The sequence below is a fragment of the Chrysemys picta genome, chromosome 4 (assembly GCF_011386835.1).
Source record: "Chrysemys picta bellii isolate R12L10 chromosome 4, ASM1138683v2, whole genome shotgun sequence".
NCBI classification, from domain to species: Eukaryota; Metazoa; Chordata; order Testudines; family Emydidae; genus Chrysemys; species Chrysemys picta.
Window position 1 is genome coordinate 107702153 of NC_088794.1, and position 14098 is coordinate 107716250.

Genomic DNA, 14098 nt, shown 5'->3' on the forward strand with positions numbered 1-14098 from the left:
ACAAAAAATCTGGAAGAGCAAGGACACCATCCTCCATAAGGAATTGTAACATTTAAAACTAGAATACTAAAGTATTAAATTAAACCTCAAAATTAGTCTGATTTTTAAAAAAACTAGTAATACATACAGTAAGTGTTTTTTTTAAATCACTTTGGAATTAGTGTAACATAATCTGTTAACTTAAAATTCCATCTGTCCTACAGGAGGTTGGTATCTTTTCTACAGGAACTCAGTTACTCAATGGAGTTGTCCCTGCAGGACTGGTGGAATTCTAAGGGTCCAGGACCATACTGTGAAAGAGCTACAGCTCTAGGGCTACAATTCAGATTACTAATGAGACCTGCCAACCAGGGTGCTAAGTTTGACCCCCACAAAACAATCACTGTTTCAAGGTTTTAACAGTACCCATGCAAATAGGATATGTTAAAGGTGGAGGGTCTGCGTAGGGTTTCAGCCTTAACTCTGCGCTTCCTTGCTTTTCTGAGGTTGTCAGCTATTTGCATTACTACAGCAAATAATTTTTTTAGTTTAATATCTTACTTATCACAGAAAACCAGGGTCCAGTTACTTAAGGTTTCAGTTGGACGTGGAATACGACTTCCTACGCTTGTCATGCATCAAACTGTTATGGCTGGCAATTGTTTAAAAAAATTCATTTTGTTATGAACTAGCCTGTTTTTCAACTGGGCTGTTCAGAGATGGATTGCTTTCTGGAGTTTTTGACAGGTGTAATTGTTAAGGCGTCATCTGTTCTTGTTTGCACAAAATACATTTTAGCCAACTGTAGGACTTGCCCGCTAATCTTTCTCACATCATTCCATTCTTTGCTTGCCACTAGACAAATCCCCTGTTATTTGACCAGATGGTGGAAAATCCATTCTCATGATAAGTTGCTTCTAGTTTGCATTTAGATTACCTGCAAAAATGGAACAATTTACTACTCTGCCTCTAACCATCTCTTTCCTCCTTTTTTCCCTTAGTTTGACTTCTTGTAACTAATTATTTAAATTCTGCCCTGTGAGTTAAAATTAGTCATAGCTTACATGTTTCACATATATGTAAATGCACTTAAGTTCTACCTCCAGTTGTATGATGGGTCCATCTAGAGTTTAAGTGACATGTAGTGATGGGAGGATGGGCTGTCCGATGTGCAAACACAGCACTTTATAGTAATTTCCCAATTGAAAGGATACTTTTGAACTTTTTAGTGTAAGTATGCAACCTTTTAAAAACAAAATCAGGTGAAGGAATGCATGTAGCTTTTTTGATACCACACACAGCAAGGAAAGAATACAAATATTAAATGAAATGTGATTTTTGGTTTGATTCTTAGGCATACTGTTAGCTCTGTTTCTAGTCTCTTTGGAAAACAACCTTCTATAGCAGCTATATTCTTGATAAAATTTCATGTTGATTTTTTTTTTGCTGTCATGAATAAAGTGGCAAATTTACTCTGTCGAAAAGCTTATATGGAAATAAGTGTTTGTTTTTAAAATCATTCAAAACTTAGCTAATGTTTGGTTGAGCTAACCATTGTAGATTGATTGGACTCAAATACTCCTCAGTGCTTTAATTTTTAATTCAGGAAAAAATACAAAAAAATCAATTTTTCAAAGCCTAAAATAGAACAGGAATATGTAGTCCCCAGAGTAAATAGCCAAAATACAGTTTGATCTTGGGCAAAATCAATTTTTTGTGTGTGGAACCTGTGAGATCTACTATCCCTGCTGATGTATTGTATTAAACAACGAGCTATCAAAATTAATTTTGGGAAGATAGTCTAAAAGGCATTTTTAGAGATAAAATATAGGGCTGACTGTCTCAGAAAAACTGCCTGGACCCTATTCAGCAATCTTTACTTACTGCTTACTTTGGCTAGCTACACTGGGAGATTTGACTGGGTAAGGAGTGCTGAATAAGTCCCTGTAGGAGGTAGTCCTTATTTCTGACCCATTTCTGACCCACATTATCTTACTTATTAGTTTATAATTATTTAAATATAAATATGTGAAATGCCAGTTAAAGTAGATGGCATAGGTGACGGGCTTATTATAAATATACATAGTTTTATTCACTATTGCATTTCATTTATGTAGTGCAACTGACATCTTAAAATCTTAATAATAAGAGACAAACATCATACAAGGAGATATGGGGAATTTTTTCAAAGCATTGTTCTGGGTGTGAGATACATGACTCCTGTGTGACTAAAAACCTGTTCTGGACTGGAAAATGCATTCCATAGGACTTCAGAAATATTTTCTTGTTTAGTTTAAGCATAGAGGGCCAATTTCTGTGCTAATTTAGGTGCCATGCAATCTCATTGAAGTCAGTAGGATTGGGGGATTTATGTTGATTCATTATTTGGCCCAGTGTTTTCACAGCAGGATTTTTCCTTTTTTTCAGTATTTATTTTTAAATAACTGAAAAAGGAGAGAAATAACTCTAATCTTACATAATATTGGGCAAAGATGTAGAAACTCTGAAGTTTAGTACTATGGATACAGTGTATTCTTAACTGAGTTTCTTCTATCACCTTGCCTGGGTTTCTGCAGTGCAACAACCACCATTATAGGTCTCTTTTTTGGGAGACCTATAATCAAGGTGTTATTAAAGCAAATAGTCTGTGTAGAGAATTTTCAGTTACAAGAATGGCTCAGAGATATTAAGATAACAATGGTCAGAAATTACAGATAGATACTGTCTATGAAAGGTTTTAGAATGATATTTTTCACAGGATACTACTTTGTTGATTAAACATTTTTTTTAGTTGTATTCTTTACAATGATAAACCAAATAGTCTCATTTTCAGGGAGCTAACTACTAAATTTCATTTTTTTTTAAAAAAGGAGAAATAGTTTTTAATTTTGTGGAAGACACAAAAACACCTAAAAGTTAATTATATGTCAGAAAAGATAACAAAAAAGTAATCAGTTGGATATTATTTTGAATGCAATTTGTTTATTTTTTAAAAGAATGCTGAACTTTTATAGATAAATTATAATTTGTTGGTTATAAATAAAGGGGGTTGCAATGGAATGAATGGCAAATCTTTCTGAGAATTTAAGGGCCTGATTTCACAAGGTGCTGAGCAGTGTGTGATTGCTGCCAAGTGCTTTCACCATCCCTTGATGTCAGTGGAAGTTGAGGACATAGAGCACTATTTAAAAGGTGGTCAGCATCTTTAAGATCAGACCCTAAAATACTGCTGTATCCTTGATCCTTTGTTACTGAAGTCAATGGTAGATTTGCTGTTGACTTCAGTGGGAGTAGGCTCAGGGTTTTAATTGGCTGGGTTTTTTAGTCCCTATTCAGGCAGAACTCCCATTTGTATCAGTGGAAGTTTGCCTGAGTAAAGCTTGCAGCAAAGTATGTCAATGAGATAAGCAGTATTTTATTTACCCAAAATGTGTAAAGAATGCATTCAGTTTTGTATCTATGAAATTCTTTACCTTTTCCACATTCATTGCTTTGAGAAGGGAAACATTGCTCTCGTGGAGAATTGACGTTTCATTTACTCTCATTGCAAATTTCAAAAGAAGTAGAAACTACTGGATGTGTGTGCACAATGCAATTATGTAAAGAGATCAGACAGATGTTAAAATTCAACATACTTATTGTCCTGCATTACAGTTGACTGTAGAGAATCTCTAGTCATGTATATCTGTTTTTGATACCTCTACAGAATAACTGTCCAGCATCCTCTGCCCAACCAATCAGAATGTAGGAAAATCTACAGATATGACGGAATCTACTGTGAATCTACCTACCAGAAGTATGTTGAAATCTGTGTGAGTCTTACCTCTGGCTCGTGCATTAGTGCTCGTGCTCTCCCGCTATCAGAAATTAAACATGTATTGAAACCTTATACTTCTATTTAAATGAAAAACCACTAAAACAGGGACAGAACATTGTTGTTTAATTCTTTGGAATTGTGCTCTAAAAGTTAAAAAGCAGATTAAAAAATCCTGAGACTTTATTAAATCTCTTCTGTATATTACAATAAACAAGCACTTATACAGTACAAAATCTAGGCAAAGTATATTGCACAGGTGTTTCACATCTTAGGGATTTGAAAGGTGTGTTATGTATAAATTAGCTGTCACTTTTTTCAGTCGTGTAATGGAATGATGAGTTGTAATTTGCATAATCCTTTAAGAAGTCAAATTATACTGTCATGTAGCAGATTTAACATGCTAGCTAGGATTTCATAGCTTTGCAGCTAATTAGTATGTACCTTACAGGACTGTTAAATTGGAGTTGTCCTCTTGCTTTGTCCGTTGCCTTTGTCCATTGCTTAATGGTACCTGCATTTATGACTAACTACCAAATGTTACTAGTCCTTCTGATGAAAGTACTGTAGGTGTCTATTAATATGGGCAAGCAAATGTAACATGATTTGACTTTTATTACTTTTACAGTCCACAGAGTTTCTATTTGAATATAGTAAGATTTATAATCTTTCATGATTAGATTCAATAATCCATTTCCAGTAAGAATTGAGAGAGATGACATTTTATAACTATATTATAGATGATTTTGTATTAATATTTTGCATTACTACTTTTCTGATTATTTTTATTGAATTTCCTTAATGTTTAATTTTTATGTTCTAACTATATTCCTGTTTTGTGGCATATTAAATCAGTTATCTACAAGGAGATAAAGAAAATACTACAATTGGCGCAATAGAAATTAATTTCCAGAAAAAATAGTGTTTACATTGTAGCTAGAGATTTCTTTGGCAAAAAAGCAATATTTGTTGTGTTTCTTCAGTTCATATTTCCCTCCAATTATTCTATAGCTTGTTGTCAATTTGATGAATTAATTTAGTAACTGGGGAAACCAGCACAGTAGTAAAAGTTGTAGCTATAGAGTGGATGAAGAATAGAATTAAGGTTTGTAAGAGAAGAATATAAAGAAGAATTAAAGTTTGCGATATTAGAACATAAAGAGAAATCAAGATTGAGCCAAAGATTTCCAAAGTGTTAATTCACTTGTTGAGCCACGATGGTAGTCTGGCTGAATGTTGAGTCATCTGGTCATCTTCCATTTTTCTGTTTTTAGAGTTAAATTATTTCCTTTTTATTCATGGTTAACATTGATTTATTGATCATTCTGTAGATAGTTTTTTAATCTGTGATAATTTTATAAGCCATCCATCCAGATATGACACTATATACGAGGGGTAATCAATTATTTTTTGTCAAGGTCCATTATTATTATTATAATAAAAATCAATAATGATAATAACTAAATAAAAAGATGTTGGGCTTCATTTAAAAGCGTCTGACGGTCTGGATTTGGCCCGTGGTCTGCCTATTGACTACTCCTGCTGTATAGTGTAGTCTGTTTTATTTGTTATACACCAGTTCAGTAACTATAAATGCTTAATGATTTCTTTAAGCATAATATTAGATTTGCCATCAGCGGTTCATGTCAGTTTGTAAAACTGACTTCATGATTCTGGAAACGGTGGCTGTGGAGATACAACTCTTGGCACAAGGTAGTGTATAGTAGTTTGGCCAGCTTTGATGGAGGTTGCAAGCACAATGATGGCTTCATTCAATGGCTTACGAATACTCTGATAGGCGTAGTTTTTAATAATAGATATCATTTGCAGTCAGCGAAGTTGCAGTAGATAGCAGACATGACAGCAAGAAAAGTGTCTTGGGTCTGTATTAATTACAGGCAAATATTGGCAAAATAGTCTCAAAATTTTAAGTTCGATGAAACAGTCAATATTATAATTAGTCTTGAAAGGATTAGATTTTTATCAGTTAATGTCAATAGCATTGATGCAGCCATTTACACGCAAACTATCAAAAAATATTTCCTTGGATAACAGAAATTTACAGCTTAGGAAGGTAAGAAAACTGCTGCTTGAGGAATTATTAGAGTTTGATTTAAGGATATTTGTATTTTGACATGCATTGTTGATAATTTGTGTGTTAAGTGTTATAAATCTTTAATTTTTAAATCTCAATGACTGCTATCATTAAATAATTATTGTTTGACCCCGGAATAATTTCCCACTGTGAAAATTTAAATAGATAAAAATAGAAATAATGTTTAAAACCCATAATTTTGTACAATTGTGAAAATTTAGATCAATAAAATCCCCAAAATGTTTAAAAATAAAATTGATGTTATCCATCAAAATTATCAAAAATATCATTTGAATTCTGCTAAGCCGAATTATAATTATTTAATTTAATATAGCTGATGTTGCTTATCTGAATTGTTATAAACACTATTGTGCTATTAATGTCACATAATAAGCATAGGTTTCTGGGGAAGCATGTAATATATTTCTCTCTATAGCAGTATGTAGCAGGTTTTGACTTTCCTCTAATGTTGATAGAATTTTTTCTATGGTTCTTTGGAGTTGTGATACTGTTGAGGATAGCGCATATACCGCATATTTAATTGCTGTGTGCTGTAATTTATATCTTTTTCATTGTTGATGTTATTGGAAATTCTTTCTTCAGATCCTATGATAATGTGTTTCCATTGACATTAAAATTTAACTATAACCATGGAAAACCTTCCAGTAAAAATGACAAAAGTTTAGATATGAATGCTACAAGCCGAATTTAAACTTTTGGTACTATGCAGGCATACGTTTTATGAGAGGTAGAATTTGGTTATTTATAGAGCGCTATTAAAATGTTCTGCCATAAACATTTATAAATCTTTCCATTGTCATACTGGCTGGTTTACTTTTTTTGCTAAATTTCAGTTACACTCTATAGTGATTACTTTCTATAGCCCTGATTCTGTGCACCTTTCATATCACAAAGAGTTAGGCCACTTGTGCAGAACTTTCAGTGAACAAGAGTCCACTCACTGGTGGAACAATGACTACTTCAGAACCTATATTGGGTAGCATAGGGCTGGCTCATCCTTTATGCAGCCGTCACCATTTTAGCATTCAGGAAAAAACGGATTTTGGGAAGGACACTGGATATGTGAGGAGTCAAGGCCATCACTCTCTACATGCTGTTTAACCAGAATAGCTACACAGTAGTCACTCTGATTTACTTCTGATGACAGCAGTACTTACTATTGTAGGTACTGCAGGATTGTCACCAAGCAGTGTTGCTTAAAACTACAAGACTACTAAGGGCCAATGCAGAATAGGACAGGACAGGAACCAGAGTGGCGTTTGGAGACTTACTAATGTAAATAGAATTTTTCCATCCCCTAAATGTGGAAAAAAAAATATAATGAGGTCCTGTGCTCTGAGGTTTACCCTGTACTATTAGGGTTGCCAACTTTCTAATCTCACAAAACCAAACTCCCCTGCCCTGCCTCTGCCCCTTCTCCGAGGCCCTGCCCCCACTCACTCCATCCCCCCTCCCTCTGTTGCTCGCTCTCACTCACTTTCACTGGGCTGGGGCAGGGGGTTGGGGTGCAGGAGGGGGTGAGGGCTCTGGCTGGGGAATGTGGGCTCTGGGGTAGGGCCAGAAATGAATTCAGGGTGTGGCAGGGGGCTCCATACTGGGGCAGGGGGTTGGGGTGAAGGAGGGGGTGAGGGCTCTGGCTGGGGGTGCGGGCTCTGGAGTGGAGCCAGAGATGAGAGGTTTAAGTTGCAGGAGGGGGCCTCAGGGCTCGGGCAAGGATTGGGGTGCAGGAAGGGGTATGGGCTCTGGTGGGACCAGGGATGAGGGGTTAGGGGGTCAGGAGGAGGCTCAGGGCTGGGGCAGGGGGTTCGGGTGCGGGAGGAGGTATGGGGTTGGGATGCAGGAGGGGGCTCAGGGTTGGGGTAGGGGGTTGGGATGTGAGGTGCAGGCTCTGGGAGGGAGCTGGGGCAGGGGGTTGAGGTGCAGGCTCTGGGAGGGAGTTAGGGTGCAGGAGGGGGTTCCGTCCTGCAGCAGAGGGTTTGGGTGCAGGAGGGGGTATGGGCTCCATCCGGGCAGCACTTACCTGAGGCAGCTCATGGTCAGTGGCACAGCTGGGCTAAGGTAGGCTCCCTGCCTGCTCTGGCTCCACACTGCAATCAGAAGCAGCTGGCATGTCTGGCCCTCAGGCGGAGGTGCGGCCAGGCAGCTCTGTGCTGTTCCCGGCCAATGGGAGCTGCGGCGTTCTGGTCGAAAACCGGACTCCTGGCAACCCTACGTACCATGAACCTAAGAGAAATAATTTTCCATAAATATACACAATACCTAGAGCCTTAAGTAGTCCAAGCTTTATTGTGAGAATTTATTGAAAAGGGTTGTAGCCCTATTGGACAATGCATGTGATTACATTTACTAAAGTCCCAGTGCATAACACTGAGTGTCTATGGTTCAAGGGATTACTTGTGTAAGAGATCTGTGTATAGTGAATATGCAGAATAACCTTTTCTGACCTAAATCCAGTATTAGTGTGTGTGAACTACTGACTGTCCTTTTTACCCATGCTTTTCTTTTACTGGTGTCTTGTGCCTAACTTTGACAAAAGTAACAATTTATGACATTGTATTTAAAGCTGTGTGGTCATATGTGCAAAATGATTTTGCAAAAAGGATGTTGCAGCACAAATTTCTGAGAGTAGTTGCACCATACAGTGATCATTATTAAAGTCTTTACAAGTACAACTCTACCCTGATATAACACGAATTCGGATATAACGGGGTAAAGCAGTGCTCCGGGGGGTCGGGGCTGTGCACTCCGGTGAATCAAAGCAAGTTTGATATAACGCGGTTTCACCTATAACGCGGTAAGATTTTTTGGCTCCCGAGGACAGCGTTATCTTGGGGTAGAGGTGTACTGCAATTAATAGTATTAAGAAAGATGTTAAATACCACAGTAACACTATTTACGTAAGCAAAACTTTAAATATTTAGAATAGTGACTGTTGTATGCCTCCTATGACTCCTGTGCATATTACTCCAATTAATGTTATTGGAAGTTCACCAGGGATTAAGGGGAATACCTAATCTTAAAAGCGACTGCAAAATGCCTGTATTTCCCTGCTGTCTGCCAAAAGTTCATGTTTTGCAGGCACACTAACATAAAATTAGAAAGTGATGGTGGAGTTTTTTATATTCAATGGAGGTCTGAAAGAACTAAACATGTAGTAGTTATTCAAAACTTTACAATTTTGCCTCTGCAACTAAATATGTAGGGAACAAATATTTGATAATGGGGTCTTCAATCTAGCAGAGAAAGGTATAACATGATCCAGTGGCTGGAAGTTGAAGCTAGACAAATTCAGACTGGAAATAAGGTGTACATTTTTAACAGGGTAATTAGAACATAAGAACGGCCATACTGGGTCAGAACAAAGGCCCATCTAGCCCAGTATCCTGTCTTCTGACAGTGACCTGTGCCAGGTGCTTCAGAGGGAATGAACAAAATGGGTAATCATCAAATGATTAATCATTTGAACAATTTACCAAGGGTTGTGGATTCTCTTTCAATGGAAATGTTTTAGATCAAGTTTGCATGTTTTTTAAAAGATATGCTCTAGTTCAAAAGGCATTTTGGGGCTGAATTTTATGGCCTTTATTATACAGGAGGTCAGACTAGGTATTCACAATGGCCCCTTCTGGCCTTGGAATCTATAAACTGTGGTATTTACAGTGTTCCACATAATTAGTTTAGGAAATGCTGTGGTAACATTCTTTAGTTCAGGTTCTGAAGTGTGTCTACTGTAATACGGGGAAACTAAGTGAAGGAAAGTTTAGGTTGGAAAACAGGAAACCATGCTCTTAGCTTAACAAGCTCTTTCTGAAGGATCTCTTTTGGAGGTCAGCTAGGAAGAAAGAGTGTCAGATTAATTTTTAGTTTTCCCATCAAAAAATGGTGATGGCAGGAAGATAATGCCTTCCCATGCTGCAAAGCAGACTGGTAAGAGGTTTGGGGTGAGAGAGGCAATCCTTTTATGGGTGTGGGCACAAATTGCTGCCCAATTCTGATATGACCAGATAACTAAAAACAACTTTTTTATAGAGCCTTACTGACTGTAGGCCAATGTAATGGCATCTGTTCCTGCATCCACAAGTATTCTAGGATCATGGTTGGACTTGATGTTGTTGGATCCTAGGAAAGGTCACTCAAAGAATGTATTGTAGGAGCCAAGGAGATAATTTAAATTTCTGTCATACTAAGATCCACAGTCTTGTTACAGATGGCCTGTCTACAGCTTTCGAGGTATAACCAGACCTGTCAGTCACTGGCAGGAAAGGTGTGGGCTTGGCCCAGTTCCTAAAGACTCAGCCAGTTTTTGTTCTATCTCCACAGCTGGTTAGTTAGTTCCAGATTCTTCCTGTTGAGGAGTAGGAAATGACAATTAAACCCAAAGGAAACCTCAGTTCACTTCCGGAATCATCTCTTTGTCATGTGAGAAGCCCTCTTTTCTATTTGCCTAAAACTCTGGGGGCTTGTGCCCTGGCTCACACTCATGGAGTGCTGCATGACAGTCAAAGATAGGAAGAAGACAGGGATATAGGACTTTTGGAGCTCCCTAGGTTATCCATTAGAAGAGCTCATATGTCTTCATCTCCTTGGATCTTTGATCTTGCAAAGAATGGATTCATGGGATCACTCCTTAGTGGGGCCTTCCTTACTAATACAACTTGCAGGTTGTAATACAATTCCTCACTAATACACTGTCATCCTCACTCCAGTCCAAAATGGGAAACAAAAGGAGTAATGGAGAGCTAGTAATAGTTCCCTCCCCTCTAAGGGGAAGCACTATTAGTATGCCTCCAAAGGACAGGGAAAGAACATAAGAACGGCCATACTGGGTCAGACCAATTAGCTGTCTAGCCCAGTATCCTGTCTTCCAACAGTGGCCAATGCCAGGTGCTTCTGAGGGAATGAACAGAACAGGCAATTATCAAGTGATCTATCCCCTTGCCCATTCCTAGCTTCTGGCAAACAGAGGCTGGGGACACAATCCCTGCCCATCCAGGCTAATAACCATTAATGGACCTCCATGAACTTATCTATTTCTTTTTTGAACCCTGTTATAGTCTTGTCCTTCACAACATTCTCTGGCAAAGATTTCCACAAATTAACTGTACGTTATGTGAAAAAATACTTCCTTTTTTTTGTTTTAAACTTGCTGCCTATTAATTTCACTTGGTGACTTCTAGTTCTTGTGTTATGAGAAAGAGTAAATAACACTTCCTTATTTACTTTCTGCACACCCGTCATGATTTTATAGACCTCTATCATATCCCCCTTAATCGTCTCTTTTTCAAGCTGAAAAGTCCCAGTATTATTAATCTCTCCTCATATGGAAGCTATTCCATACCCCTAATCATTTTTGTTGTCCTTTTCTGTACCTTTTCCAATTCCAATATATCTTTTTTGAGATGGGGCAGCCACATCTGCATGCAGTATTCAAGATGTGGGTATACCATGGATTTATATAGAGGCAATATATTTTCTGTCTTATTATCTATCCCTTTCTTAATTATTCCCAACATTCTGTTCACATTTTTGATTGCTGCTGCACATTGAGTGGATGTTTCCAGGGAACTACTGGGGGAGCTGATGGACAAGGGAATAGCAGAATTACCAGGTAAATTTAGGAAGTTTGTGGTACTTGCCAGAGAATATAGGAGAAAATAGAAACCTTATGTCAGGGCCAAACACCCTCTCTGGGTTTTCAGTCAGGATATTCAACTGGAAAGAGAACCCTCCAGGGAGAGGTGGGGATAGAGACAACTCTCTAGTGGAAACTTAAAGCAGTCTGCAGTGCTCCAGCCTAATCTTGACTGGCACTCCAAATGGGCAGCCATCTTCTTCAGTATGCAGATCGCTAGTTGCTCTCCTGTTTAGACAAGTAGTTTTTGGAGGTCATTCAAAGGGGTTATTCAGTAGACTTACTCCAGTTCCTGAAGTATAGATTCATTTAATTTCCATCATCATCCAAACCAGGGAAACATTGGGACAGGCATTGGGATAACTGCAACCTTTTGTAGAGTGAGATAATAGATCTAGGCCCTCTGCTTCATCCTCTTCCTGGTCACAAAGAAATCTGGTGGAAACAGAGCGGTGCTTGACTTAGAATACCTCAGCATGTTCTCAGTAGAGATCAAGTCCAAGATGGAGAAGGCCATATCCATTCAATCAATATAGGGGATTTTCTTATTACCTGTAGATCAGGAGGATACCTTCTCCATATCCTCATTTATAGGGTCTCACAGGAGGAGCATGTACTCTACCTTGGGGGATTGACAGCATTTACAGCACAGATTTTTTGGCCATCCTTTCCTCTCATTTCATTTCTAAATGATGGTGCCACATATAATTTTTTCCATTGGCCTGGGCTCACATGAGGCCTGTAGATCTTCCTTTCACATCTTCAATACAGTCTTGTGTCTCACCTGACATCAGATTGCTAAGGAATGAAAGACAGAATTTTTCCACTGTGTGAGCTTCTGAAAGTAGCCATTATGGCTCATGGCAGCCTAGAAGGTTGCATCACCCACTCAGGGATAAGAACAGTCCTGGGGGCTTGGTCCTCAGAGAGGATACTCAGTATGGATGTCTGCAGCTCAAAGTGATCCAATAAGGCTCAGTTTCCCTTTGGGACATTTTAGAACAGATTTGCTATTAATTTATTTAATCTGATATGTGGAAATAGGCTTCCATCCTTCCACAGGGAGCTGCAAATGCAGTTGTCCTGGGCAGAAAGATCCTGCTGTCTGTCCACCACCTCTACATTGAAAGCAATGTTAAATGTCACTGCAGAGTGGCTCAGCAGGAGAAAAATTTGGCAAGTTGAGTGGGGGCTTCTGCAGGTTAGACCCCTGGCAAGGACTTTGGCTCCCCAGTGTTGGTCCTGTTTGTCTCTCTTCATTCTCAAGGTAGTCATCAGTTTGCCCTGTCAGTGAGCCAAGGGTCGAAGTAACAGATGCCCTGGCTCAGAACTGGACACGAGCTCTGTATTCCTTGCTTTCCATTTCCAACTGAGGGCAATTTAGAAGCTCAAAAAGCAGAAAACATTAGGAGTCCCAAATGGTACTTTACTGAGTACCATTTGAGCTATTAATCCCAACAGTGAGACCTTTCTTGCTCCACCAATGCTGGGAGGAATCTTTTGTTTCAAGGTCCAGTTTTACATCAGGAGCCAGACAGGTTAAACACAGTTGCCTGGCAATTGAGAGCCACCTGAAAAAAGATACTTTCAGAATATCTTATCATTTGTAGCCCCAGGAAAAACATTCTCCTATGTGAGGTACATGAGAGCAAGGCTGGCATTTAAAGTAACAGTGTAGAGTCCACAATGCTTCTCTAATATCAGCTTCAATATTCCATGTTTTGGAATTCCTGTAGGAAGGCCTTGGCAGGGGGCATCAGGGTCTCCATACTGAAGAGCAAGTAGCTACTTCATCAGCCATCCCTCGAATAGCACGCAAGGGGAGGACCATGTCTCTTGAACATTAGATGTCTTCTCAGGACAGCCTCTCTCTTCCACTTAAGATTTTGAGACCCTCTCTGGTACCTGAGTCTGGTCCCTTATGTTCTCCCATCGTATGAATTTGAAGAAAGTCTGCATATTTCCTCTCCATTAATTTTTCCTCTCCTAGAAGAATATTAGGCTGGAAGCAATGCAAATAAATAGCCCTCTTCATGCTATACTACCCAGTGCCATAGGGGAAGTAAGCCTACAAGTCTACCATTTCAGAATGATTGGCAACCAGATGGTCATACGTTTGCCCATATTCAAGTTATCCAAGTTGTACATCCAATGCTTGGCTGATGCAGCATTTGGGAGAGTGATGCTCCAGCGTGCAATCCCTCGATAACAGAGAATGGAGGCAGTATCTGCTTATAAATTATACTATAATTATCTCCCTCCCTGAATGCATGCTGTTATTAAAATCCCACTGTAATACATCAGTGAACCTTAGCATAATGGAGAATAAGAAAATGTATATTTTTCTGAATAATAAGTGTGGACAGATCTGTCTGACTCTGGGCAGATTGTTCTGTATTACAATACAGAATCCAATATGACTTATGGTTCAGTAAGAAATTTTGAAGTTTATTTAATCTCTACAGTACCTCATTGTAATAGCTACCTTGAGTTAATCTTAAAATGAATTTGGCATTGGTCAGTTGACCTATTTACAGTTATCCTTTGCTGTGGAAAT

General features: G+C 38.6%; 1 protein-coding gene across 11 annotated transcripts in view; it reads left to right on the top strand.

Moving 5' to 3' along the window:
• The window catches only part of NPAS3 (neuronal PAS domain protein 3), an 801528-nt gene that overhangs the window by 88696 nt on the left and 698734 nt on the right, over positions 1-14098 (top strand). For 7 of the 11 annotated variants that reach the window (XM_065595458.1, XM_065595453.1, XM_065595454.1 and 4 more), the window contains exon 2: positions 3686-3775. The exons of the other annotated variants lie outside the window; for them this stretch is intronic. In XM_065595458.1, coding sequence (XP_065451530.1) covers positions 3686-3775 — 90 coding nt within the window. The remainder of the gene's footprint in view (positions 1-3685; positions 3776-14098) is intronic. 11 annotated transcript variants of the gene reach the window in all.